At 49.7% G+C, this 25,000-nt stretch overlaps 1 protein-coding gene across 1 annotated transcript in view; it reads right to left on the reverse strand.

Moving 5' to 3' along the window:
- The window catches only part of LOC143496586 (uncharacterized), a 105,703-nt gene that overhangs the window by 68,631 nt on the left and 12,072 nt on the right, over positions 1–25,000 (reverse strand). Inside the window, 1 exon segment of the mRNA XM_076992761.1 lies at positions 20,709–22,027. Coding sequence (XP_076848876.1) covers positions 20,709–22,027 — 1,319 coding nt within the window.

Here is a 25,000-nt window from a genome sequence, read left to right on the forward strand (position 1 = left end):
GACGTGCGTAATCCACTACCTTCTACACAGACGTGCGTAATCCACTACCTTCTACACAGACGTGCGTAATCCACTACCTTCTACACAGACGTGCGTAATCCACTACCTTCTACACAGACGTGCGTAATCCACTACCTTCTACACAGACGTGCGTAATCCACTACCTTCTACACAGACGTGCGTAATCCACTACCTTCTACACAGATGTGCGTAATCCACTACCTTCTACACAGACGTGCGTAATCCACTACCTTCTACACAGATGTGCGTAATCCACTACCTTCTACACAGACGTGCGTAATACACTACCTTCTACACAGATGTGCATAATCCACTACCTTTTGTACATTTACGGCATTTGGCAGACGCCCTTATCCAGAGCGACTACCATTTTTATACAAGTGAGCAATTGAGGGTTAAGGGCCTTGCTCAAGGGCACCTCAGTCATGGCCTCAGGTCTGGGAATCGAACCCACGACCCTCCGGTCACAAGACCAGTTCCCTAACCACCAGGCCATGACTGCCCCACTACCTTCTACACAGACATGCGTAATCCACTACCTTCTACACAGATGTGCATAATCCACTACCTTCTACACAGACGTGTCTAATCCACGACCTTCTACACAGATGAATGAATGAATGTTCAGTTTATATAGCGCCATTCAGAATACCCAAGACGCTTTACAATTTCAACACAGGTACAAGTCTCAGACAACCAATCACACACCGGTGAGAAACGGCAGCCAATTGCGCACAGCGTACTCTCTACCGGGATCCACAGCCCTCTACAGGTATTCAGCCACATGTATGCAGTATCATGTAGGCTCAATCAAGTCTGTTGATTAATGACATAATTAAATGGCAGTGACTGCTTTAATTAAATGGTCAGCGGACCCTGAAGCACGTAGTGCGAAGAGATCGATCAATACAGTCAATCAATACAGAATTCATGTGGCCTTCAGATTAGCTCAAGAACAGTAAACAGAGAGCTTCATGGAATGGGTCGAGCAGCTGCATCCAAGCCGTACATCAATGCAATGCAAAGTGTCGGATGCAGTGGTGTAAAGCATGCCGCCACTGGAATCTAGACCAATGAAGGCACGTTCTCTGGATTGATGAATCGTGCTTCTCCATCTGGGAATCTGATGGATGAGTCTGGGTTTGGTGGTTGCCAGGAGAGCTTGTCTGACTGACTGCACTGTGCCAAGTGTAAAGTTTGATGGTTGGGGATTATGGTGTGGGGTTGTTTTTCAGGAGCTGGGCTTGGCCCCTTAGTTCCAGTGAAAGGAACTCTGAATGTTTCAGCATACCAAGACATTTTGGACAAGTCCATGCTCCCAACTTTGTGGCAACAGTTTGGAGCTGGCCTCTTCCTCTTCCAACATGTCCTTAAAGACATGGATGGCAGAGTCGGGTGTGGATGAACTTGACTGGCCTGCACAGAGTCCTGACCTCAACCTGATAGAACACCTTTGGGATGAATTAGAGCAGAGACTGAGAGCCAGGCCTTCTCGTCCAACATCAGTATGTGACCTCACAAATGCACTTCTGGAAAAATCCCCATGAACACACTCCTAAACCTTGTGGACAGCCTTCCCACAAGAGTTTAAACCAGGGGTGCTCATTACGTCGATCGCGATCGACCAAGGAAGTGTCGGTCGATCGCGAAGGAATGTGAGTAGATCGCGTCACATAAAATAGTAGTAGATGAATCGCACATCTGCACTGACGGTTGTATTTTGATTGACATTCACGGTAGCCAATCTGCAGTCCAATCAACAAATTACGTTCGCAACCCCCCCCCCCCCCCCCCCGATATATATTTTTATATTTATTATTATTTATTTATTTATACATATACACACACAACAAAAAAGGGAAACTCACCTAATACTAAGACTGACATTTTCTCCACCTGTGTGTGGTGTGTGTGTGTGTGTGTGTGTGTGTGTGTGTGTGTGTGTGTGTAACAAAGGAACACACAGCTGGCTTTGAAACATTATTTCTTTGTCTCATCTGATGCTAGAATAGCCTCCTTCTTTTCAGATGTTCCACACACACACGCACACACACACACACACACACACACACACACAGAGCCTATGTTATGTAAAGTCAGGTGGAGTAAATGTCAGTCTTAGTTTTAGGTGAGTTTCCCTCCTGAGACATATGGGCCTATGGGCATGTTGGTTTCTATTTGTTTTAACTACTCACTCACACACAGCATTAGCAACACCCTCCCTGTGTTCTCAACACCACCCCTGTGTTCTCATCTCAACACCTCCCCTGTGTTCTCATCTCAACACCTCCCCTGTGTTATCATCTCAACACCTCCTCTGTGTTATCATCTCAACACCTTCCCTGTGTTATCATCTCAACACCTCCCCTGTGTTCTCACCTCAACACCTCCCCTGTGTTATCATCTCAACACCTCCCCTGTGTTCTCATCTCAACACCGTCCCTGTGTTCTCATCTCAACACCGTCCCTGTGTTGTCATCTCAACACCTCCCCTGTGTTGTCATCTCAACACCTCCCCTGTGTTATCATCTCAACACCGTCCCTGTGTTATCATCTCAACACCTCCCCTGTGTTATCATCTCAACACCTCCCCTGTGTTCTCATCTCAACACCTCCCCTGTGTTCTCAACACCGCCCCTGTGTTCTCATCTCAACACCTTCCCTGTGTTCTCATCTCAACACCGCCCCTGTGTTATCATCTCAACACCTCCCCTGTGTTATCATCTCAACACCGCCCCTGTGTTATCATCTCAACACCGCCCCTATGTTATCATCTCAACACCATACCTGTGTTATCATCTCAACACCTCCCCTGTGTTATCATCTCAACACCGTCCCTGTGTTATCATCTCAACACCTCCCCTGTGTTATCATCTCAGCACCTCCCCTGTGTTATCATCTCAACACCTCCCCTGTGTTGTCATCTCAGCACCTCCCCTGTGTTATCGTCTCAACACCTCCCCTGTGTTATCATCTCAACACCGTCCCTGTGTTCTCATCTCAACACCTCCCCTGTGTTATCATCTCAACACCTCCCCTGTGTTCTCATCTCAACACCTCCCCTGTGTTATCATCTCAACACCTCCCCTGTGTTCTCACCTCAACACCTCCCCTGTGTTATCATCTCAACACCTCCCCTGTGTTCTCATCTCAACACCGTCCCTGTGTTCTCATCTCAACACCGTCCCTGTGTTGTCATCTCAACACCTCCCCTGTGTTGTCATCTCAACACCTCCCCTGTGTTATCATCTCAACACCGTCCCTGTGTTATCATCTCAACACCTCCCCTGTGTTATCATCTCAACACCTCCCCTGTGTTCTCATCTCAACACCTCCCCTGTGTTCTCAACACCGCCCCTGTGTTCTCATCTCAACACCTTCCCTGTGTTCTCATCTCAACACCGCCCCTGTGTTATCATCTCAACACCTCCCCTGTGTTATCATCTCAACACCGCCCCTGTGTTATCATCTCAACACCATACCTGTGTTCTCAACACCTCCCCTGTGTTATCATCTCAACACCACCCCTGTGTTATCATCTCAACACCTCCCCTGTGTTGTCATCTCAACACCTCCCCTGTGTTGTCATCTCAACACCGTCCCTGTGTTGTCATCTCAACACCGTCCCTGTGTTGTCATCTCAACACCTCCCCTGTGTTGTCATCTCAACACCACCCCTGTGTTATCATCTCAACACTTCCCCTGTGTTATCATCTCAACACCGCCCCTGTGTTATCATCTCAACACCGTCCCTGTGTTATCATCTCAACACCTCCCCTGTGTTGTCATCTCAACACCTCCCCTGTGTTGTCATCTCAACACCGCCCCTGTGTTATCATCTCAACACCTCCCCTGTGTTATCATCTCAACACCGCCCCTGTGTTATCATCTCAACACCTCCTCTGTGTTATCATCTCAACACCTCCCCTGTCTTATCATCTCAACACCGTCCCTGTGTTATCATCTCAACACCGTCCCTGTGTTATCATCTCAACACCTCCCCTGTGTTGTCATCTCAACACCGCCCCTGTGTTATCATCTCAACACCTCCTCTGTGTTATCATCTCAACACCGCCCCTGTGTTATCATCTCAAAACCGCCCCTGTGTTATCATCTCAACACCTCCCCCGTGTTGTCATCTCAACACCATACCTGTGTTCTCAACACCTCCCCTGTGTTATCATCTCAACACCACCCCTGTGTTATCATCTCAACACCTCCCCTGTGTTATCATCTCAACACCTCCCCTGTGTTGTCATCTCAACACCGTCCCTGTGTTGTCATCTCAACACCGTCCCGGTGTTGTCATCTCAACACCTCCCCGGTGTTGTCATCTCAACACCACCCCTGTGTTATCATCTCAACACTTCCCCTGTGTTATCATCTCAACACCGCCCCTGTGTTATTATCTCAACACCGTCCCTGTGTTATCATTTCAACACCTCCCCTGTGTTGTTATCTCAACACCTCCCCTGTGTTATCATCTCAACACCGCCCCTGTGTTATCATCTCAACACCTCCCCTGTGTTGTCATCTCAACACCGCCCCTGTGTTATCATCTCAACACCTCCCCTGTGTTATCATCTCAACACCGCCCCTGTGTTGTCATCTCAACACCGCCCCTGTGTTGTCATCTCAACACCTCCCCTGTGTTGTCATCTCAACACCTCCCCTGTGTTATCATCTCAACACCTCTCCTGTGTTATCATCTCAACACCGTCCCTGTATTATCATCTCAACACCTCCCCTGTGTTATCATCTCAACACCTCCCCTGTGTTCTCAACACCTCCCCTGTGTTATCATCTCAACACCTCCCCTGTGTTATCATCTCAACACCGCCCCTGTGTTCTCATCTCAACACCTCCCCTGTGTTATCATCTCAACACCGCCCCTGTGTTATCATCTCAACACCTCCTCTGTGTTATCATCTCAACACCTCCTCTGTGTTATCATCTCAACACCGTCCCTGTCTTATCATCTCAACACCGTCCCTGTGTTATCATCTCAACACCGTCCCTGTGTTATCATCTCAACACCTCCCCTGTGTTGTCATCTCAACACCGCCCCTGTGTTATCATCTCAACACCTCCTCTGTGTTATCATCTCAACACCGCCCCTGTGTTATCATCTCAAAACCGCCCCTGTGTTATCATCTCAACACCTCCCCCGTGTTGTCATCTCAACACCATACCTGTGTTCTCAACACCTCCCCTGTGTTATCATCTCAACACCACCCCTGTGTTATCATCTCAACACCTCCCCTGTGTTATCATCTCAACACCTCCCCTGTGTTGTCATCTCAACACCGTCCCTGTGTTGTCATCTCAACACCGTCCCGGTGTTGTCATCTCAACACCTCCCCGGTGTTGTCATCTCAACACCACCCCTGTGTTATCATCTCAACACTTCCCCTGTGTTATCATCTCAACACCGCCCCTGTGTTATTATCTCAACACCGTCCCTGTGTTATCATTTCAACACCTCCCCTGTGTTGTCATCTCAACACCTCCCCTGTGTTATCATCTCAACACCGCCCCTGTGTTATCATCTCAACACCGCCCCTGTGTTGTCATCTCAACACCGCCCCTGTGTTGTCATCTCAACACCTCCCCTGTGTTATCATCTCAACACCGCCCCTGTGTTATCATCTCAACACCTCCCCTGTGTTGTCATCTCAACACCGCCCCTGTGTTATCATCTCAACACCTCCCCTGTGTTATCATCTCAACACCGCCCCTGTGTTGTCATCTCAACACCGCCCCTGTGTTGTCATCTCAACACCTCCCCTGTGTTGTCATCTCAACACCTCCCCTGTGTTATCATCTCAACACCTCTCCTGTGTTATCATCTCAACACCGTCCCTGTATTATCATCTCAACACCTCCCCTGTGTTATCATCTCAACACCGCCCCTGTGTTCTCAACACCTCCCCTGTGTTATCATCTCAACACCTCCCCTGTGTTATCATCTCAACACCGTCCCTGTGTTATCATCTCAACACCTCCCCTGTGTTGTCATCTCAACACCTCCCCTGTGTTATCATCTCAACACCTCCTCTGTGTTATCATCTCAACACCTTCCCTGTGTTATCATCTCAACACCTCCCCTGTGTTCTCATCTCAACACCTCCCCTGTGTTATCATCTCAACACCTCCCCTGTGTTCTCATCTCAACACCTCCCCTGTGTTATCATCTCAACACCGTCCCTGTGTTCTCATCTCAACACCTCCCTTGTGTTATCATCTCAACACCTCCCCTGTGTTCTCATCTCAACACCTCCCCTGTGTTATCATCTCAACACCTCCCCTGTGTTCTCATCTCAACACCTCCCCTGTGTTCTCATCTCAACACCTCCCCTGTGTTATCATCTCAACACCTCCCCTGTGTTATCATCTCAACACCGTCCCTGTGTTATCATCTCAACACCTCCCCTGTGTTATCATCTCAACACCTCCCCTGTGTTCTCATCTCAACACCTCCCCTGTGTTATCATCTCAACACCGCCCCTGTGTTATCATCTCAACACCTCCCCTGTGTTGTCATCTCAACACCATACCTGTGTTCTCAACACCTCCCCTGTGTTATCATCTCAACACCACCCCTGTGTTATCATCTCAACACCTCCCCTGTGTTATCATCTCAACACCTCCCCTGTGTTGTCATCTCAACACCGTCCCTGTGTTGTCATCTCAACACCTCCCCTGTGTTGTCATCTCAACACCACCCCTGTGTTATCATCTCAACACTTCCCCTGTGTTATCATCTCAACACCGCCCCTGTGTTCTCAACACCTCCCCTGTGTTATCATCTCAACACCTCCCCTGTGTTATCATCTCAACACCGTCCCTGTGTTATCATCTCAACACCTCCCCTGTGTTGTCATCTCAACACCTCCCCAGTGTTATCATCTCAACACCTCCTCTGTGTTATCATCTCAACACCTTCCCTGTGTTATCATCTCAACACCTCCCCTGTGTTCTCATCTCAACACCTCCCCTGTGTTATCATCTCAACACCTCCCCTGTGTTCTCATCTCAACACCTCCCCTGTGTTATCATCTCAACACCGTCCCTGTGTTCTCATCTCAACACCTCCCCTGTGTTATCATCTCAACACCTCCCCTGTGTTCTCATCTCAACACCTCCCCTGTGTTATCATCTCAACACCTCCCCTGTGTTCTCATCTCAACACCTCCCCTGTGTTATCATCTCAACACCTCCCCTGTGTTATCATCTCAACACCGTCCCTGTGTTATCATCTCAACACCTCCCCTGTGTTATCATATCAGCACCTCCCCTGTGTTATAATCTCAACACCTCCCCTGTGTTGTCATCTCAGCACCTCCCCTGTGTTATCGTCTCAACACCTCCCCTGTGTTATCATCTCAACACCGTCCCTGTGTTATCATCTCAACACCTCCCCTGTGTTATCATCTCAACACCGCCCCTGTGTTATCATCTCAACACCTCCCCTGTGTTGTCATCTCAACACCATACCTGTGTTCTCAACACCTCCCCTGTGTTATCATCTCAACACCTCCCCTGTGTTGTCATCTCAACACCGTCCCTGTGTTGTCATCTCAACACCGTCCCTGTGTTGTCATCTCAACACCTCCCCTGTGTTGTCATCTCAACACCACCCCTGTGTTATCATCTCAACACTTCCCCTGTGTTATCATCTCAACACCGCCCCTGTGTTATCATCTCAACACCTCCCCTGTGTTGTCATCTCAACACCATACCTGTGTTCTCAACACCTCCCCTGTGTTATCATCTCAACACCACCCCTGTGTTATCATCTCAACACCTCCCCTGTGTTATCATCTCAACACCTCCCCTGTGTTGTCATCTCAACACCGTCCCTGTGTTATCATCTCAACACCTCCCTTGTGTTATCATCTCAACACCTCCCCTGTGTTCTCATCTCAACACCTCCCCTGTGTTATCATCTCAACACCTCCCCTGTGTTCTCATCTCAACACCTCCCCTGTGTTCTCATCTCAACACCTCCCCTGTGTTATCATCTCAACACCTCCCCTGTGTTATCATCTCAACACCGTCCCTGTGTTATCATCTCAACACCTCCCCTGTGTTATCATCTCAACACCTCCCCTGTGTTCTCATCTCAACACCTCCCCTGTGTTATCATCTCAACACCGCCCCTGTGTTATCATCTCAACACCTCCCCTGTGTTGTCATCTCAACACCATACCTGTGTTCTCAACACCTCCCCTGTGTTATCATCTCAACACCACCCCTGTGTTATCATCTCAACACCTCCCCTGTGTTATCATCTCAACACCTCCCCTGTGTTGTCATCTCAACACCGTCCCTGTGTTGTCATCTCAACACCTCCCCTGTGTTGTCATCTCAACACCACCCCTGTGTTATCATCTCAACACTTCCCCTGTGTTATCATCTCAACACCGCCCCTGTGTTCTCAACACCTCCCCTGTGTTATCATCTCAACACCTCCCCTGTGTTATCATCTCAACACCGTCCCTGTATTATCATCTCAACACCTCCCCTGTGTTATCATCTCAACACCGCCCCTGTGTTCTCAACACCTCCCCTGTGTTATCATCTCAACACCTCCCCTGTGTTATCATCTCAACACCGTCCCTGTGTTATCATCTCAACACCGCCCCTGTGTTGTCATCTCAACACCTCCCCTGTGTTGTCATCTCAACACCTCCCCTGTGTTATCATCTCAACACCTCTCCTGTGTTATCATCTCAACACCGTCCCTGTATTATCATCTCAACACCTCCCCTGTGTTATCATCTCAACACCGCCCCTGTGTTCTCAACACCTCCCCTGTGTTATCATCTCAACACCTCCCCTGTGTTATCATCTCAACACCGTCCCTGTGTTATCATCTCAACACCTCCCCTGTGTTGTCATCTCAACACCTCCCCTGTGTTATCATCTCAACACCTCCTCTGTGTTATCATCTCAACACCTTCCCTGTGTTATCATCTCAACACCTCCCCTGTGTTCTCATCTCAACACCTCCCCTGTGTTATCATCTCAACACCTCCCCTGTGTTCTCATCTCAACACCTCCCCTGTGTTATCATCTCAACACCGTCCCTGTGTTCTCATCTCAACACCTCCCTTGTGTTATCATCTCAACACCTCCCCTGTGTTCTCATCTCAACACCTCCCCTGTGTTATCATCTCAACACCTCCCCTGTGTTCTCATCTCAACACCTCCCCTGTGTTCTCATCTCAACACCTCCCCTGTGTTATCATCTCAACACCTCCCCTGTGTTATCATCTCAACACCGTCCCTGTGTTATCATCTCAACACCTCCCCTGTGTTATCATCTCAACACCTCCCCTGTGTTCTCATCTCAACACCTCCCCTGTGTTATCATCTCAACACCGCCCCTGTGTTATCATCTCAACACCTCCCCTGTGTTGTCATCTCAACACCATACCTGTGTTCTCAACACCTCCCCTGTGTTATCATCTCAACACCACCCCTGTGTTATCATCTCAACACCTCCCCTGTGTTATCATCTCAACACCTCCCCTGTGTTGTCATCTCAACACCGTCCCTGTGTTGTCATCTCAACACCTCCCCTGTGTTGTCATCTCAACACCACCCCTGTGTTATCATCTCAACACTTCCCCTGTGTTATCATCTCAACACCGCCCCTGTGTTCTCAACACCTCCCCTGTGTTATCATCTCAACACCTCCCCTGTGTTATCATCTCAACACCGTCCCTGTGTTATCATCTCAACACCTCCCCTGTGTTGTCATCTCAACACCTCCCCAGTGTTATCATCTCAACACCTCCTCTGTGTTATCATCTCAACACCTTCCCTGTGTTATCATCTCAACACCTCCCCTGTGTTCTCATCTCAACACCTCCCCTGTGTTATCATCTCAACACCTCCCCTGTGTTCTCATCTCAACACCTCCCCTGTGTTATCATCTCAACACCGTCCCTGTGTTCTCATCTCAACACCTCCCCTGTGTTATCATCTCAACACCTCCCCTGTGTTCTCATCTCAACACCTCCCCTGTGTTATCATCTCAACACCTCCCCTGTGTTCTCATCTCAACACCTCCCCTGTGTTATCATCTCAACACCTCCCCTGTGTTATCATCTCAACACCGTCCCTGTGTTATCATCTCAACACCTCCCCTGTGTTATCATATCAGCACCTCCCCTGTGTTATAATCTCAACACCTCCCCTGTGTTGTCATCTCAGCACCTCCCCTGTGTTATCGTCTCAACACCTCCCCTGTGTTATCATCTCAACACCGTCCCTGTGTTATCATCTCAACACCTCCCCTGTGTTATCATCTCAACACCGCCCCTGTGTTATCATCTCAACACCTCCCCTGTGTTGTCATCTCAACACCATACCTGTGTTCTCAACACCTCCCCTGTGTTATCATCTCAACACCTCCCCTGTGTTGTCATCTCAACACCGTCCCTGTGTTGTCATCTCAACACCGTCCCTGTGTTGTCATCTCAACACCTCCCCTGTGTTGTCATCTCAACACCACCCCTGTGTTATCATCTCAACACTTCCCCTGTGTTATCATCTCAACACCGCCCCTGTGTTATCATCTCAACACCTCCCCTGTGTTGTCATCTCAACACCATACCTGTGTTCTCAACACCTCCCCTGTGTTATCATCTCAACACCACCCCTGTGTTATCATCTCAACACCTCCCCTGTGTTATCATCTCAACACCTCCCCTGTGTTGTCATCTCAACACCGTCCCTGTGTTATCATCTCAACACCTCCCTTGTGTTATCATCTCAACACCTCCCCTGTGTTCTCATCTCAACACCTCCCCTGTGTTATCATCTCAACACCTCCCCTGTGTTCTCATCTCAACACCTCCCCTGTGTTCTCATCTCAACACCTCCCCTGTGTTATCATCTCAACACCTCCCCTGTGTTATCATCTCAACACCGTCCCTGTGTTATCATCTCAACACCTCCCCTGTGTTATCATCTCAACACCTCCCCTGTGTTCTCATCTCAACACCTCCCCTGTGTTATCATCTCAACACCGCCCCTGTGTTATCATCTCAACACCTCCCCTGTGTTGTCATCTCAACACCATACCTGTGTTCTCAACACCTCCCCTGTGTTATCATCTCAACACCACCCCTGTGTTATCATCTCAACACCTCCCCTGTGTTATCATCTCAACACCTCCCCTGTGTTGTCATCTCAACACCGTCCCTGTGTTGTCATCTCAACACCTCCCCTGTGTTGTCATCTCAACACCACCCCTGTGTTATCATCTCAACACTTCCCCTGTGTTATCATCTCAACACCGCCCCTGTGTTCTCAACACCTCCCCTGTGTTATCATCTCAACACCTCCCCTGTGTTATCATCTCAACACCGTCCCTGTGTTATCATCTCAACACCTCCCCTGTGTTGTCATCTCAACACCTCCCCAGTGTTATCATCTCAACACCTCCTCTGTGTTATCATCTCAACACCTTCCCTGTGTTATCATCTCAACACCTCCCCTGTGTTCTCATCTCAACACCTCCCCTGTGTTATCATCTCAACACCTCCCCTGTGTTCTCATCTCAACACCTCCCCTGTGTTATCATCTCAACACCGTCCCTGTGTTCTCATCTCAACACCTCCCCTGTGTTATCATCTCAACACCTCCCGTGTTCTCATCTCAACACCTCCACTGTGTTATCATCTCAACACCTCCCCTGTGTTCTCATCTCAACACCTCCCCTGTGTTATCATCTCAACACCTCCCCTGTGTTATCATCTCAACACCGTCCCTGTGTTATCATCTCAACACCTCCCCTGTGTTATCATCTCAGCACCTCCCCTGTGTTATAATCTCAACACCTCCCCTGTGTTGTCATCTCAGCACCTCCCCTGTGTTATCGTCTCAACACCTCCCCTGTGTTATCATCTCAACACCGTCCCTGTGTTATCATCTCAACACCTCCCCTGTGTTATCATCTCAACACCGCCCCTGTGTTATCATCTCAACACCTCCCCTGTGTTGTCATCTCAACACCATACCTGTGTTCTCAACACCTCCCCTGTGTTATCATCTCAACACCTCCCCTGTGTTGTCATCTCAACACCGTCCCTGTGTTGTCATCTCAACACCGTCCCTGTGTTGTCATCTCAACACCTCCCCTGTGTTGTCATCTCAACACCACCCCTGTGTTATCATCTCAACACTTCCCCTGTGTTATCATCTCAACACCGCCCCTGTGTTATCATCTCAACACCTCCCCTGTGTTGTCATCTCAACACCATACCTGTGTTCTCAACACCTCCCCTGTGTTATCATCTCAACACCACCCCTGTGTTATCATCTCAACACCTCCCCTGTGTTATCATCTCAACACCTCCCCTGTGTTGTCATCTCAACACCGTCCCTGTGTTGTCATCTCAACACCGTCCCTGTGTTGTCATCTCAACACCGCCCCTGTGTTGTCATCTCAACACCGCCCCTGTGTTATCATCTCAACACCTCCCCTGTGTTATCATCTCAACACCGCCCCTGTGTTGTCATCTCAACACCTCCCCTGTGTTGTCATCTCAACACCTCCCCTGTGTTGTCATCTCAACACCTCCTGTGTTATCATCTCAACACCTCCCCTGTGTTATCATCTCAACACCACCCCTGTGTTCTCAACACCTCCCCTGTGTTATCATCTCAACACCTCCCCTGTGTTATCATCTCAACACCTCTCCTGTGTTATCATCTCAACACCGTCCCTGTATTATCATCTCAACACCTCCCCTGTGTTATCATCTCAACACCTCCCCTGTGTTCTCAACACCTCCCCTGTGTTATCATCTCAACACCTCCCCTGTGTTATCATCTCAACACCTCCCCTGTGTTATCATCTCAACACCGCCCCTGTGTTCTCAACACCTCCCCTGTGTTATCATCTCAACACCTCCCCTGTGTTATCATCTCAACACCGTCCCTGTGTTATCATCTCAACACCTCCCCTGTGTTGTCATCTCAACACCTCCCCTGTGTTATCATCTCAACACCGCCCCTGTGTTATCATCTCAACACCTCCCCTGTGTTATCATCTCAACACCTCCCCTGTGTTATCATCTCAACACCGTCCCTGTGTTATCATCTCAACACCTCCCCTGTGTTATCGTCTCAACACCGTCCCTGTGTTATCGTCTCAACACCTCCTCTGTGTTATCATCTCAACACCTCCCCTGTGTTATCATCTCAACACCGCCCCTGTGTTATCATCTCAACACCTCCCCTGTGTTCTCATCTCAACACCACCCCTGTGTTATCATCTCAACACCTCCCCTGTGTTCTCATCTCAACACCTCCCCTGTGTTATCCTCTCAACACCTCCCCTGTGTTATCATCTCAACACCGCCCCTGTGTTATCATCTCAACACCTCCCCTGTGTTATCATCTCAACACCGCCCCTGTGTTCTCAACACCTCCCCTGTGTTATCATCTCAACACCACCCCTGTGTTATCATCTCAACACCTCCTCTGTGTTATCATCTCAACACCGCCCCTGTGTTCTCATCTCAACACCGCCCCTGTGTTATCATCTCAACACCGCCCCTGTGTTCTCATCTCAACACCGTCCCTGTGTTATCATCTCAACACCTCCCCTGTGTTGTCATCTCAACACCTCCCCTGTGTTATCATCTCAACACCGCCCCTGTGTTATCATCTCAACACCGCCCCTGTGTTATCATCTCAACACCTCCCCTGTGTTCTCATCTCAACACCTCCCCTGTGTTATCATCTCAACACCGTCCCTGTGTTCTCATCTCAACACCTCCCCTGTGTTATCATCTCAACACCTCCCCTGTGTTCTCATCTCAACACCTCCCCTGTGTTCTCATCTCAACACCTCCCCTGTGTTCTCATCTCAACACCTCCCCTGTGTTATCATCTCAACACCTCCCCTGTGTTATCATATCAACACCGTCCCTGTGTTATCATCTCAACACCTCCCCTGTGTTATCATCTCAGCACCTCCCCTGTGTTATAATCTCAACACCTCCCCTGTGTTGTCATCTCAGCACCTCCCCTGTGTTATCGTCTCAACACCTCCCCTGTGTTATCATCTCAACACCGTCCCTGTGTTATCATCTCAACACCGCCCCTGTGTTATCATCTCAACACCTCCCCTGTGTTCTCATCTCAACACCACCCCTGTGTTATCATCTCAACACCTCCCCTGTGTTCTCATCTCAACACCTCCCCTGTGTTATCCTCTCAACACCTCCCCTGTGTTATCATCTCAACACCGCCCCTGTGTTATCATCTCAACACCTCCCCTGTGTTATCATCTCAACACCGCCCCTGTGTTCTCAACACCTCCCCTGTGTTATCATCTCAACACCACCCCTGTGTTATCATCTCAACACCTCCTCTGTGTTATCATCTCAACACCGCCCCTGTGTTCTCATCTCAACACCGCCCCTGTGTTATCATCTCAACACCGCCCCTGTGTTCTCAACACCTCCCCTGTGTTATCATCTCAACACCACCCCTGTGTTATCATCTCAACACCTCCTCTGTGTTATCATCTCAACACCTCCCCTGTGTTATCATCTCAACACCGCCCCTGTGTTATCATCTCAACACCGCCCCTGTGTTATCATCTCAACACCTCCCCTGTGTTCTCATCTCAACACCTCCCCTGTGTTATCATCTCAACACCGTCCCTGTGTTCTCATCTCAACACCTCCCCTGTGTTATCATCTCAACACCTCCCCTGTGTTCTCATCTCAACACCTCCCCTGTGTTCTCATCTCAACACCTCCCCTGTGTTCTCATCTCAACACCTCCCCTGTGTTATCATCTCAACACCTCCCCTGTGTTATCATATCAACACCGTCCCTGTGTTATCATCTCAACACCTCCCCTGTGTTATCATCTCAGCACCTCCCCTGTGTTATAATCTCAACACCTCCCCTGTGTTGTCATCTCAGCACCTCCCCTGTGTTATCGTCTCAACACCTCCCCTGTGTTATCATCTCAACACCGTCCCTGTGTTATCATCTCAACACCTCCCCTGTGTTATCATCTCAACACCGCCCCTGTGTTATCATCTCAACACCTCCCCTGTGTTGTCATCTCAACACCATACCTGTGTTCTCAACACCTCCCCTGTGTTATCATCTCAACACCACCCCTGTGTTATCATCTCAACACCTCCCCTGTGTTATCATCTCAACACCTCCCCTGTGTTGTCATCTCAACACCGTCCCTGTGTTGTCATCTCAACACCGTCCCTGTGTTGTCATCTCAACACCTCCCCTGTGTTGTCATCTCAACACCACCCCTGTGTTATCATCTCAACACTTCCCCTGTGTTATCATCTCAACACCGCCCCTGTGTTATCATCTCAACACCTCCCCTGTGTTGTCATCTCAACACCATACCTGTGTTCTCAACACCTCCCCTGTGTTATCATCTCAACACCACCCCTGTGTTATCATCTCAACACCTCCCCTGTGTTATCATCTCAACACCTCCCCTGTGTTGTCATCTCAACACCGTCCCTGTGTTGTCATCTCAACACCGTCCCTGTGTTGTCATCTCAACACCGCCCCTGTGTTGTCATCTCAACACCGCCCCTGTGTTATCATCTCAACACCTCCCCTGTGTTATCATCTCAACACCGCCCCTGTGTTGTCATCTCAACACCTCCCCTGTGTTGTCATCTCAACACCTCCCCTGTGTTGTCATCTCAACACCTCCTGTGTTATCATCTCAACACCTCCCCTGTGTTATCATCTCAACACCACCCCTGTGTTCTCAACACCTCCCCTGTGTTATCATCTCAACACCTCCCCTGTGTTATCATCTCAACACCTCTCCTGTGTTATCATCTCAACACCGTCCCTGTATTATCATCTCAACACCTCCCCTGTGTTATCATCTCAACACCTCCCCTGTGTTCTCAACACCTCCCCTGTGTTATCATCTCAACACCTCCCCTGTGTTATCATCTCAACACCTCCCCTGTGTTATCATCACAACACCGCCCCTGTGTTCTCAACACCTCCCCTGTGTTATCATCTCAACACCTCCCCTGTGTTATCATCTCAACACCGTCCCTGTGTTATCATCTCAACACCTCCCCTGTGTTGTCATCTCAACACCTCCCCTGTGTTATCATCTCAACACCGCCCCTGTGTTATCATCTCAACACCTCCCCTGTGTTATCATCTCAACACCTCCCCTGTGTTATCATCTCAACACCGTCCCTGTGTTATCATCTCAACACCTCCCCTGTGTTATCGTCTCAACACCGTCCCTGTGTTATCGTCTCAACACCTCCTCTGTGTTATCATCTCAACACCTCCCCTGTGTTATCATCTCAACACCGCCCCTGTGTTATCATCTCAACACCTCCCCTGTGTTCTCATCTCAACACCACCCCTGTGTTATCATCTCAACACCTCCCCTGTGTTCTCATCTCAACACCTCCCCTGTGTTATCCTCTCAACACCTCCCCTGTGTTATCATCTCAACACCGCCCCTGTGTTATCATCTCAACACCTCCCCTGTGTTATCATCTCAACACCGCCCCTGTGTTCTCAACACCTCCCCTGTGTTATCATCTCAACACCACCCCTGTGTTATCATCTCAACACCTCCTCTGTGTTATCATCTCAACACCGCCCCTGTGTTCTCATCTCAACACCGCCCCTGTGTTATCATCTCAACACCGCCCCTGTGTTCTCATCTCAACACCGTCCCTGTGTTATCATCTCAACACCTCCCCTGTGTTGTCATCTCAACACCTCCCCTGTGTTATCATCTCAACACCGCCCCTGTGTTATCATCTCAACACCTCCCCTGTGTTATCATCTCAACACCTCCCCTGTGTTATCATCTCAACACCGTCCCTGTGTTATCATCTCAACACCGCCCCTGTGTTATCATCTCAACACCGCCCCTGTGTTCTCATCTCAACACCGTCCCTGTGTTATCATCTCAACACCTCCCCTGTGTTGTCATCTCAACACCTCCCCTGTGTTATCATCTCAACACCGCCCCTGTGTTATCATCTCAACACCGCCCCTGTGTTATCATCTCAACACCTCCCCTGTGTTCTCATCTCAACACCTCCCCTGTGTTATCATCTCAACACCGTCCCTGTGTTCTCATCTCAACACCTCCCCTGTGTTATCATCTCAACACCTCCCCTGTGTTCTCATCTCAACACCTCCCCTGTGTTCTCATCTCAACACCTCCCCTGTGTTCTCATCTCAACACCTCCCCTGTGTTATCATCTCAACACCTCCCCTGTGTTATCATATCAACACCGTCCCTGTGTTATCATCTCAACACCTCCCCTGTGTTATCATCTCAGCACCTCCCCTGTGTTATAATCTCAACACCTCCCCTGTGTTGTCATCTCAGCACCTCCCCTGTGTTATCGTCTCAACACCTCCCCTGTGTTATCATCTCAACACCGTCCCTGTGTTATCATCTCAACACCTCCCCTGTGTTATCATCTCAACACCGCCCCTGTGTTATCATCTCAACACCTCCCCTGTGTTGTCATCTCAACACCATACCTGTGTTCTCAACACCTCCCCTGTGTTATCATCTCAACACCACCCCTGTGTTATCATCTCAACACCTCCCCTGTGTTATCATCTCAACACCTCCCCTGTGTTGTCATCTCAACACCGTCCCTGTGTTGTCATCTCAACACCGTCCCTGTGTTGTCATCTCAACACCTCCCCTGTGTTGTCATCTCAACACCACCCCTGTGTTATCATCTCAACACTTCCCCTGTGTTATCATCTCAACACCGCCCCTGTGTTATCATCTCAACACCTCCCCTGTGTTGTCATCTCAACACCATACCTGTGTTCTCAACACCTCCCCTGTGTTATCATCTCAACACCACCCCTGTGTTATCATCTCAACACCTCCCCTGTGTTATCATCTCAACACCTCCCCTGTGTTGTCATCTCAACACCGTCCCTGTGTTGTCATCTCAACACCGTCCCTGTGTTGTCATCTCAACACCGCCCCTGTGTTGTCATCTCAACACCGCCCCTGTGTTATCATCTCAACACCTCCCCTGTGTTATCATCTCAACACCGCCCCTGTGTTGTCATCTCAACACCTCCCCTGTGTTGTCATCTCAACACCTCCCCTGTGTTGTCATCTCAACACCTCCTGTGTTATCATCTCAACACCTCCCCTGTGTTATCATCTCAACACCACCCCTGTGTTCTCAACACCTCCCCTGTGTTATCATCTCAACACCTCCCCTGTGTTATCATCTCAACACCTCTCCTGTGTTATCATCTCAACACCGTCCCTGTATTATCATCTCAACACCTCCCCTGTGTTATCATCTCAACACCTCCCCTGTGTTCTCAACACCTCCCCTGTGTTATCATCTCAACACCTCCCCTGTGTTATCATCTCAACACCTCCCCTGTGTTATCATCTCAACACCGCCCCTGTGTTCTCAACACCTCCCCTGTGTTATCATCTCAACACCTCCCCTGTGTTATCATCTCAACACCGTCCCTGTGTTATCATCTCAACACCTCCCCTGTGTTGTCATCTCAACACCTCCCCTGTGTTATCATCTCAACACCGCCCCTGTGTTATCATCTCAACACCTCCCCTGTGTTATCATCTCAACACCTCCCCTGTGTTATCATCTCAACACCGTCCCTGTGTTATCATCTCAACACCTCCCCTGTGTTATCGTCTCAACACCGTCCCTGTGTTATCGTCTCAACACCTCCTCTGTGTTATCATCTCAACACCTCCCCTGTGTTATCATCTCAACACCGCCCCTGTGTTATCATCTCAACACCTCCCCTGTGTTCTCATCTCAACACCACCCCTGTGTTATCATCTCAACACCTCCCCTGTGTTCTCATCTCAACACCTCCCCTGTGTTATCCTCTCAACACCTCCCCTGTGTTATCATCTCAACACCGCCCCTGTGTTATCATCTCAACACCTCCCCTGTGTTATCATCTCAACACCGCCCCTGTGTTCTCAACACCTCCCCTGTGTTATCATCTCAACACCACCCCTGTGTTATCATCTCAACACCTCCTCTGTGTTATCATCTCAACACCGCCCCTGTGTTCTCATCTCAACACCGCCCCTGTGTTATCATCTCAACACCGCCCCTGTGTTCTCATCTCAACACCGTCCCTGTGTTATCATCTCAACACCTCCCCTGTGTTGTCATCTCAACACCTCCCCTGTGTTATCATCTCAACACCGCCCCTGTGTTATCATCTCAACACCTCCCCTGTGTTATCATCTCAACACCGTCCCTGTGTTATCATCTCAACACCTCCCCTGTGTTATCATCTCAACACCGTCCCTGTGTTATCGTCTCAACACCTCCTCTGTGTTATCATCTCAACACCTCCCCTGTGTTATCATCTCAACACCTCCTCTGTGTTATCATCTCAACACCGCCCCTGTGTTATCGTCTCAACACCTCCCCTGTGTTATTATCTCAACACCTCCCCTGTGTTCTCATCTCAACACCGCCCCTGTGTTATCATCTCAACACCTCCCCTGTGTTCTCATCTCAACACCTCCCCTGTGTTATCCTCTCAACACCTCCCCTGTGTTATCATCTCAACACCGCCCCTGTGTTATCATCTCAACACCTCCCCTGTGTTATCATCTCAACACCGCCCCTGTGTTCTCAACACCTCCCCTGTGTTATCATCTCAACACCACCCCTGTGTTATCATCTCAACACCTCCTCTGTTATCATCTCAACACCGCCCCTGTGTTCTCATCTCAACACCGCCCCTGTGTTATCATCTCAACACCGCCCCTGTGTTATCATCTCAACACCGCCCCTGGGTTATCACGTATTCTTCAATGCCTTCTAAGTCTTTCCTGCGTCTTCATCTCCGTGTTCCTTTTGCGGGGCCTTTGGGATGTAGCGGTTATGCAGCCTGCATCACAGCACACAGCAGTGTCTGTTCTGGGATCCAGCTACTGACCAAACAGTCCACAAGGACCAGAATGTAAGCCAAACAACACCACTGATAACACAGTGTTTCAATCACGCCTCTGTTTACTTTCTTCATCGCACATAAAGGAAAAAAGAAAATATCTTATTGCACATTAGAGCAAGAAAGAAGAAGAAACTATTTTCACTTTTATAAGTTTTTTTTCTGGGTTTTTGTTCACTTCACCTATTTTAAAGAAAACTGACTTTCAATCCCTAATTCTGATCATAAAGTTTCACCTCCCCTGATTAGTACAGTGTTACATGTTTTTCCATTACCCTAGGCAATATTCCATTTATATATGAATACAAATCAATCCTTCTTGCTCATGTCAAAGCACAAGGCACTGGCAGCTTGTTCAGAAGGAAATTGGGTTGTTTCAGCCACCTGCAACTCTAGAAGCTGAAGGGACGTGTGTTCAGACAAGCTGGCTTTGCTTCATTAATGAGGCCTAATGTGGGAGCATATTCCCCCTCTCCTGTCTCAGCCACTCAGGGGTGCTCTCAGAAACACAGCCAGATCACAGAACGCTCACAAAGACCCTCCAAAGGCAATAAATTAGCTTTAATACTTCTGTGCTAGAAACTGGCTAATTTCTCATGCAAACCTCTGCGACAACGTGCCTCAACATGGTTTAAACAAACTTTAGCACATGAGATATCAGATGAAGGCCGAGACACTCACCGAAGGGCCTGGGTCCCCTTTCAGACCATCAAAGGATTCGTAGTCAAAGAAATATTCTCCTTCCTCAAACCCGTAATCATATCCGTACGGCTCCGAGTCCCCTGGGTCATAAGTCTGACCACCGACATCCTCCTGGAGTCTCTCTGGCTGGTCGTGGTCCTGCTGTTGCCTGTACAAGGTGGCACCGTTGACCTTCGGTTGGGTCTCCATCAGGCTGTTGCTGGATTGAGCGTTGCCCCTGCCGTTCGGGGACTTTGCCGGGCCGTTCGGGCTGTTTGGAGAGATCAGGTCCGGGGTGGCTCGCGTGGCCCGCGGCCTTGCTAGCCGGTCCACTGTGTTGTTCTCTCCTCCGGGTCCGCCCTCATGTTGAAGACCTCTGGCGCTGGTCCATGGGGTGAGATCCGGTGAGAGCACTGGGTTGACGGGGCTTGGTGGAGACCCGGCAGGATTAGTGGCACGGGGGCTCGACCCAGACCGAACGGAACCACTCGTAGGTAGAAACTGCCCTAAAGGATTCCTGAGAGCTGGGCTGGTGACCTTGACAGAAAGGGCAGCTGGGATGGACGTGTGCAGTTGTGAGGGGGTAGGAGAGGCAACCGTGGCAGTCCCAGGGGACGCAGAAGACGGGGACGCTGAGGAGGGGCGTGTTGGGCTGGCGGTGGCAGACGAGGCCGATCGGAACGTGTCCGCCAGTCTGCAGTGCTTCCTCAGGAGGTCGCAGTACTGTGCAGCGACCTGCGCCGACGGATATATCTCCAGCTGACACAGAGAGCCCTCGAACTGGGCCGCCCTGGTGCTGATCCGGCCCACGGCCACGCGGCCCCCCACGCCCGCCGCCCACCGCCTGCTCAGCGTCTCCTCGCTGTAGCGCAGCGCCCCGCACTGGCCGTAGAAGGACACGGAGCGCGGGCGCACCGCCACGCCGAAGGAGTGCCAGCGTCCGTCCCGAGCCTCGTAGGGGAAGTAGACCGACGCCCCGTCGCCCGTGGAGACCACCACCCGGCCGGGCAGCAGCTGCAGGCCGAAACGCAGCCGCTCGGCATCGTCCCGCACGCTGAACACGAAGGCGTGGCCGGCCTGCCGCGAGCGAAGGCTCACGATGATGGAGAACTCCTCCTCTATGCCTGCAGGGAGGAGACCCTCCGCTGGGGCATCAATGAGGGCGTCGCGGCCCAGAGTCACACCCACCCCGGGCGGGGGAACCGAGGGAGAGGAGATGGCGGGAACACCACGGGTGGAGGCAGAAGAAGGGATGATCCAGGAGGAGAGGGTGGTGTCTCGGAGGCCAGACAGGCCCAGCTGGAGTAACACATCTACACCTGAGACAACAAGAGTGAAAGAACGTGAGACACTCAAAACGTTGAACAGGTACTTGATCTCTGCTGAACCACTTACTGGAGAAAATATTAACTGCAGGTACTGTGAAAGCTTTCAGCATTAGTTCAATTGTGTGTTGCGTAAATAACCCTTGTCTTTTTGGCAGTAGTTTCTCTCAGTGTGCTTTAGTATCTGTTGTGCTGACATCACAGTTTACCCACGAGCCCTTGCATGCAACCATTAGGAACAGCTGTGGTCCAGATGAAGAAATGTGGAGAGATGATGGGGGTGGTAAGTTACTTCAAGGACCGATTTAACAAAACAGTCTTGGAGCAGGAGAGCTGCTCTGTGGGTTTCGTCTCTACCATCTGTTATCATCTAACTAACGTGACCCAGAAACTGCCCTCCCACTCACACAAGCTGTGTCAGGCTTCTCACAATCAGGCTGCAGAACTGAGACAAGCCAAGTGTTAATGAATAAGGTCCTGAGCCTTTGCCTTAATCCTCCAGTCTGACTGCAGCTACGTTCTCGTATACGGGGAAGCCCAGGAACCAGACGGCAGTCAAACAGCACGGGTCATACGTGACCCAGCGCCAGACTCCATAACACCAAAACCACAAAGAATTAAGGAACAGGACCAGAACCAGCACCAGACAAGCAGTCCACGGATATTCACATGAGCCAATTACCAATCCAGTCATTTGACAGATAAATACATCACAAATAGAAGCAGTCTACCAAGCAGTGTGCCCAATTATGTATAAATTATAGAACAATGTCATACGATAAAATTTTTATGATGTTTATACAACGTATGGGTTCAACACATCAAACAGGACTGTAGCAAAACAGTCTGTAGTACAGGGGCATAGACCTTACACAACCCAAGATTCCCTTCTCCGCATTCTGGGTCAAAGGTCAGCGTGAAGCTGATGGAGAACTGTGCAGTGTCAGACAACAGGAGCCAATGAGTGGTGAGCGGACTGTGCAGAACCGGCCAATCACAAGTCTGCCCTCCGCACATCTCAGCAGATGTCTCACTCGCCGAACGGGGCTGGGAGATTTCAAAGGCCGAGCTTCATCCACGCCAATAAACTCAACCAGCTCCATGTGGAACCTTCAGATGGAAGGACCAGCAGAAAGTGTTGAGATGGTAAACACTTCCTGAAGGTGAGGGGTAAAGGAGAGTCTCCGAGAGGTCAGAGGTCACAGGTGTGGAGTCCCACGTTGACATCTAGATTCAGTGCCTGACCTTCTCCAACACAACCTTCATCATTATTCCATCCTGAGTCTCTACATACTTGATGTCTCTATAATATCTTTAAGTTACTGCATGCAGTAACGTATTGCTTACAGTCATATGCATTGATTGTTGATGTAAATATCTGTCCTCATTTGCACAATATAGCAGGTTAATATATTCACAAATTATATGCAGCTCTAATCAGTTTGTAGGAGTATGGAGCTGAACTGTAGTTCAATACTGATCTTGGATCAGACAAATGAATTTATACTCTACTAAACAGTATTGTACGGCTGGGTAGACCTGGTCCTATGTCAGTTTGGCCCGCCTGGTAAGTGTGGGTCTAGGTGTGGGCAGCGTGTCTGCAGAATGGGTCGCCCTGTACTCCACACAGACAGGAAGTGTGACGCTGTGGAACAGCTTGAGTGTGTTAGAGGCGGATCCCACGGGTCCGGCAGCAGACCGCGGCATTTTCATTACAAATCCAGACACACGGGTTCCCCTGGACACATATCTCACCCGGTACCCCTCTCTCTTCCCTGTTCTTTCTTGTTCTGAAGGGGAAGTCACACTGTTTTAACGATTTGGCAGCGACCGATGACAAACACGGTCTGTGCTTACTCACTTCTGGAATAAACACACTGCATCCCGTGTCTCTTCTTCTCCAGTCAAGTTTTCCACCATCGGTTACTGACCGAGGTCTGGCCCTCCTAAGACTCCCCACCCCTGTGTTTAAGGGACTAATTACAACACACCCCCATCTGCCCAATCTCCTCTATTACACCATGTCACATGTCACATGTCCATCACCCAGCAGGGCTGGCCGTCTGAACCCTACTGCTGGGGCCGCTCTGCAGAAGACCCGTGGTGAACACCGTGGTGGAGTTACTGGAGTTCAGAGGACCAGCCTTCTTCAGACAGAGGGATCCCCACCTTGATCTGCTCCCAGAGCCTGGAGGGTCTTTTCCAAGCCTGTGTAAAGATTTACTCCGTCTACACGACCCACGTCTGCCAGGAGACCTACAGCAGGCTTTTACAGTCCTGCCCCCTCCTCTTCCCCATCTGTGTTTACTCCTCCGTCTCTCGGTTTAGATCCAGCACTGGTTGGTATATTCTGCTGTCAGAAGCCTGCACTCTGCCCGAGTTAAGTCACCGTGCTTTTAAATCCAGACAACATGGCCTTGGGCATCCACCACTCAAACTTCAATACATCAGGAACTCCAGACGGGACCCACACGAGGACGCTGAGAATGGAACAACCAATAACTGTTCAGGAACCGCGACACCACAGACATGAAAACCATTAAAGTGGAACCAAGCAACCATACAGCCTTTTGTAAAAGCCACTTACAATTAGTGGAGATACAGTGTGAATGGAACAGCCCTTAGGGGAGACGTAGGGTTAGTGGAACAGCCCTTAATGGAACAGCCCTTAGGGGAGACGTAGTGTTAATGGAACAGCCCTTAGGGCAGACATAGGATGAATTGACAGAGTGAAAGTTCCATCTTTCATTGTGAAATGAGTGTATACATTTGTCTCATTGTAGATTACAGTTCCATTTTTTAAAACTGAAGTTTAGAAGTTATTCTACAGTATAGTCTGAGTATCTATATGTTGGTCCACCCATGTTTGAAGTGAACAGAGCACTTTCACTCAGCTCATCTCCAAACACCAAGTTGGAGCTCCACCCATCACCCCACCCCTCATCACCTCTCCCTCATTCTCTCTCT

The sequence above is a fragment of the Brachyhypopomus gauderio genome, unplaced genomic scaffold, assembly GCF_052324685.1.
Source record: "Brachyhypopomus gauderio isolate BG-103 unplaced genomic scaffold, BGAUD_0.2 sc97, whole genome shotgun sequence".
Taxonomy (NCBI): Eukaryota; Metazoa; Chordata; class Actinopteri; order Gymnotiformes; family Hypopomidae; genus Brachyhypopomus; species Brachyhypopomus gauderio.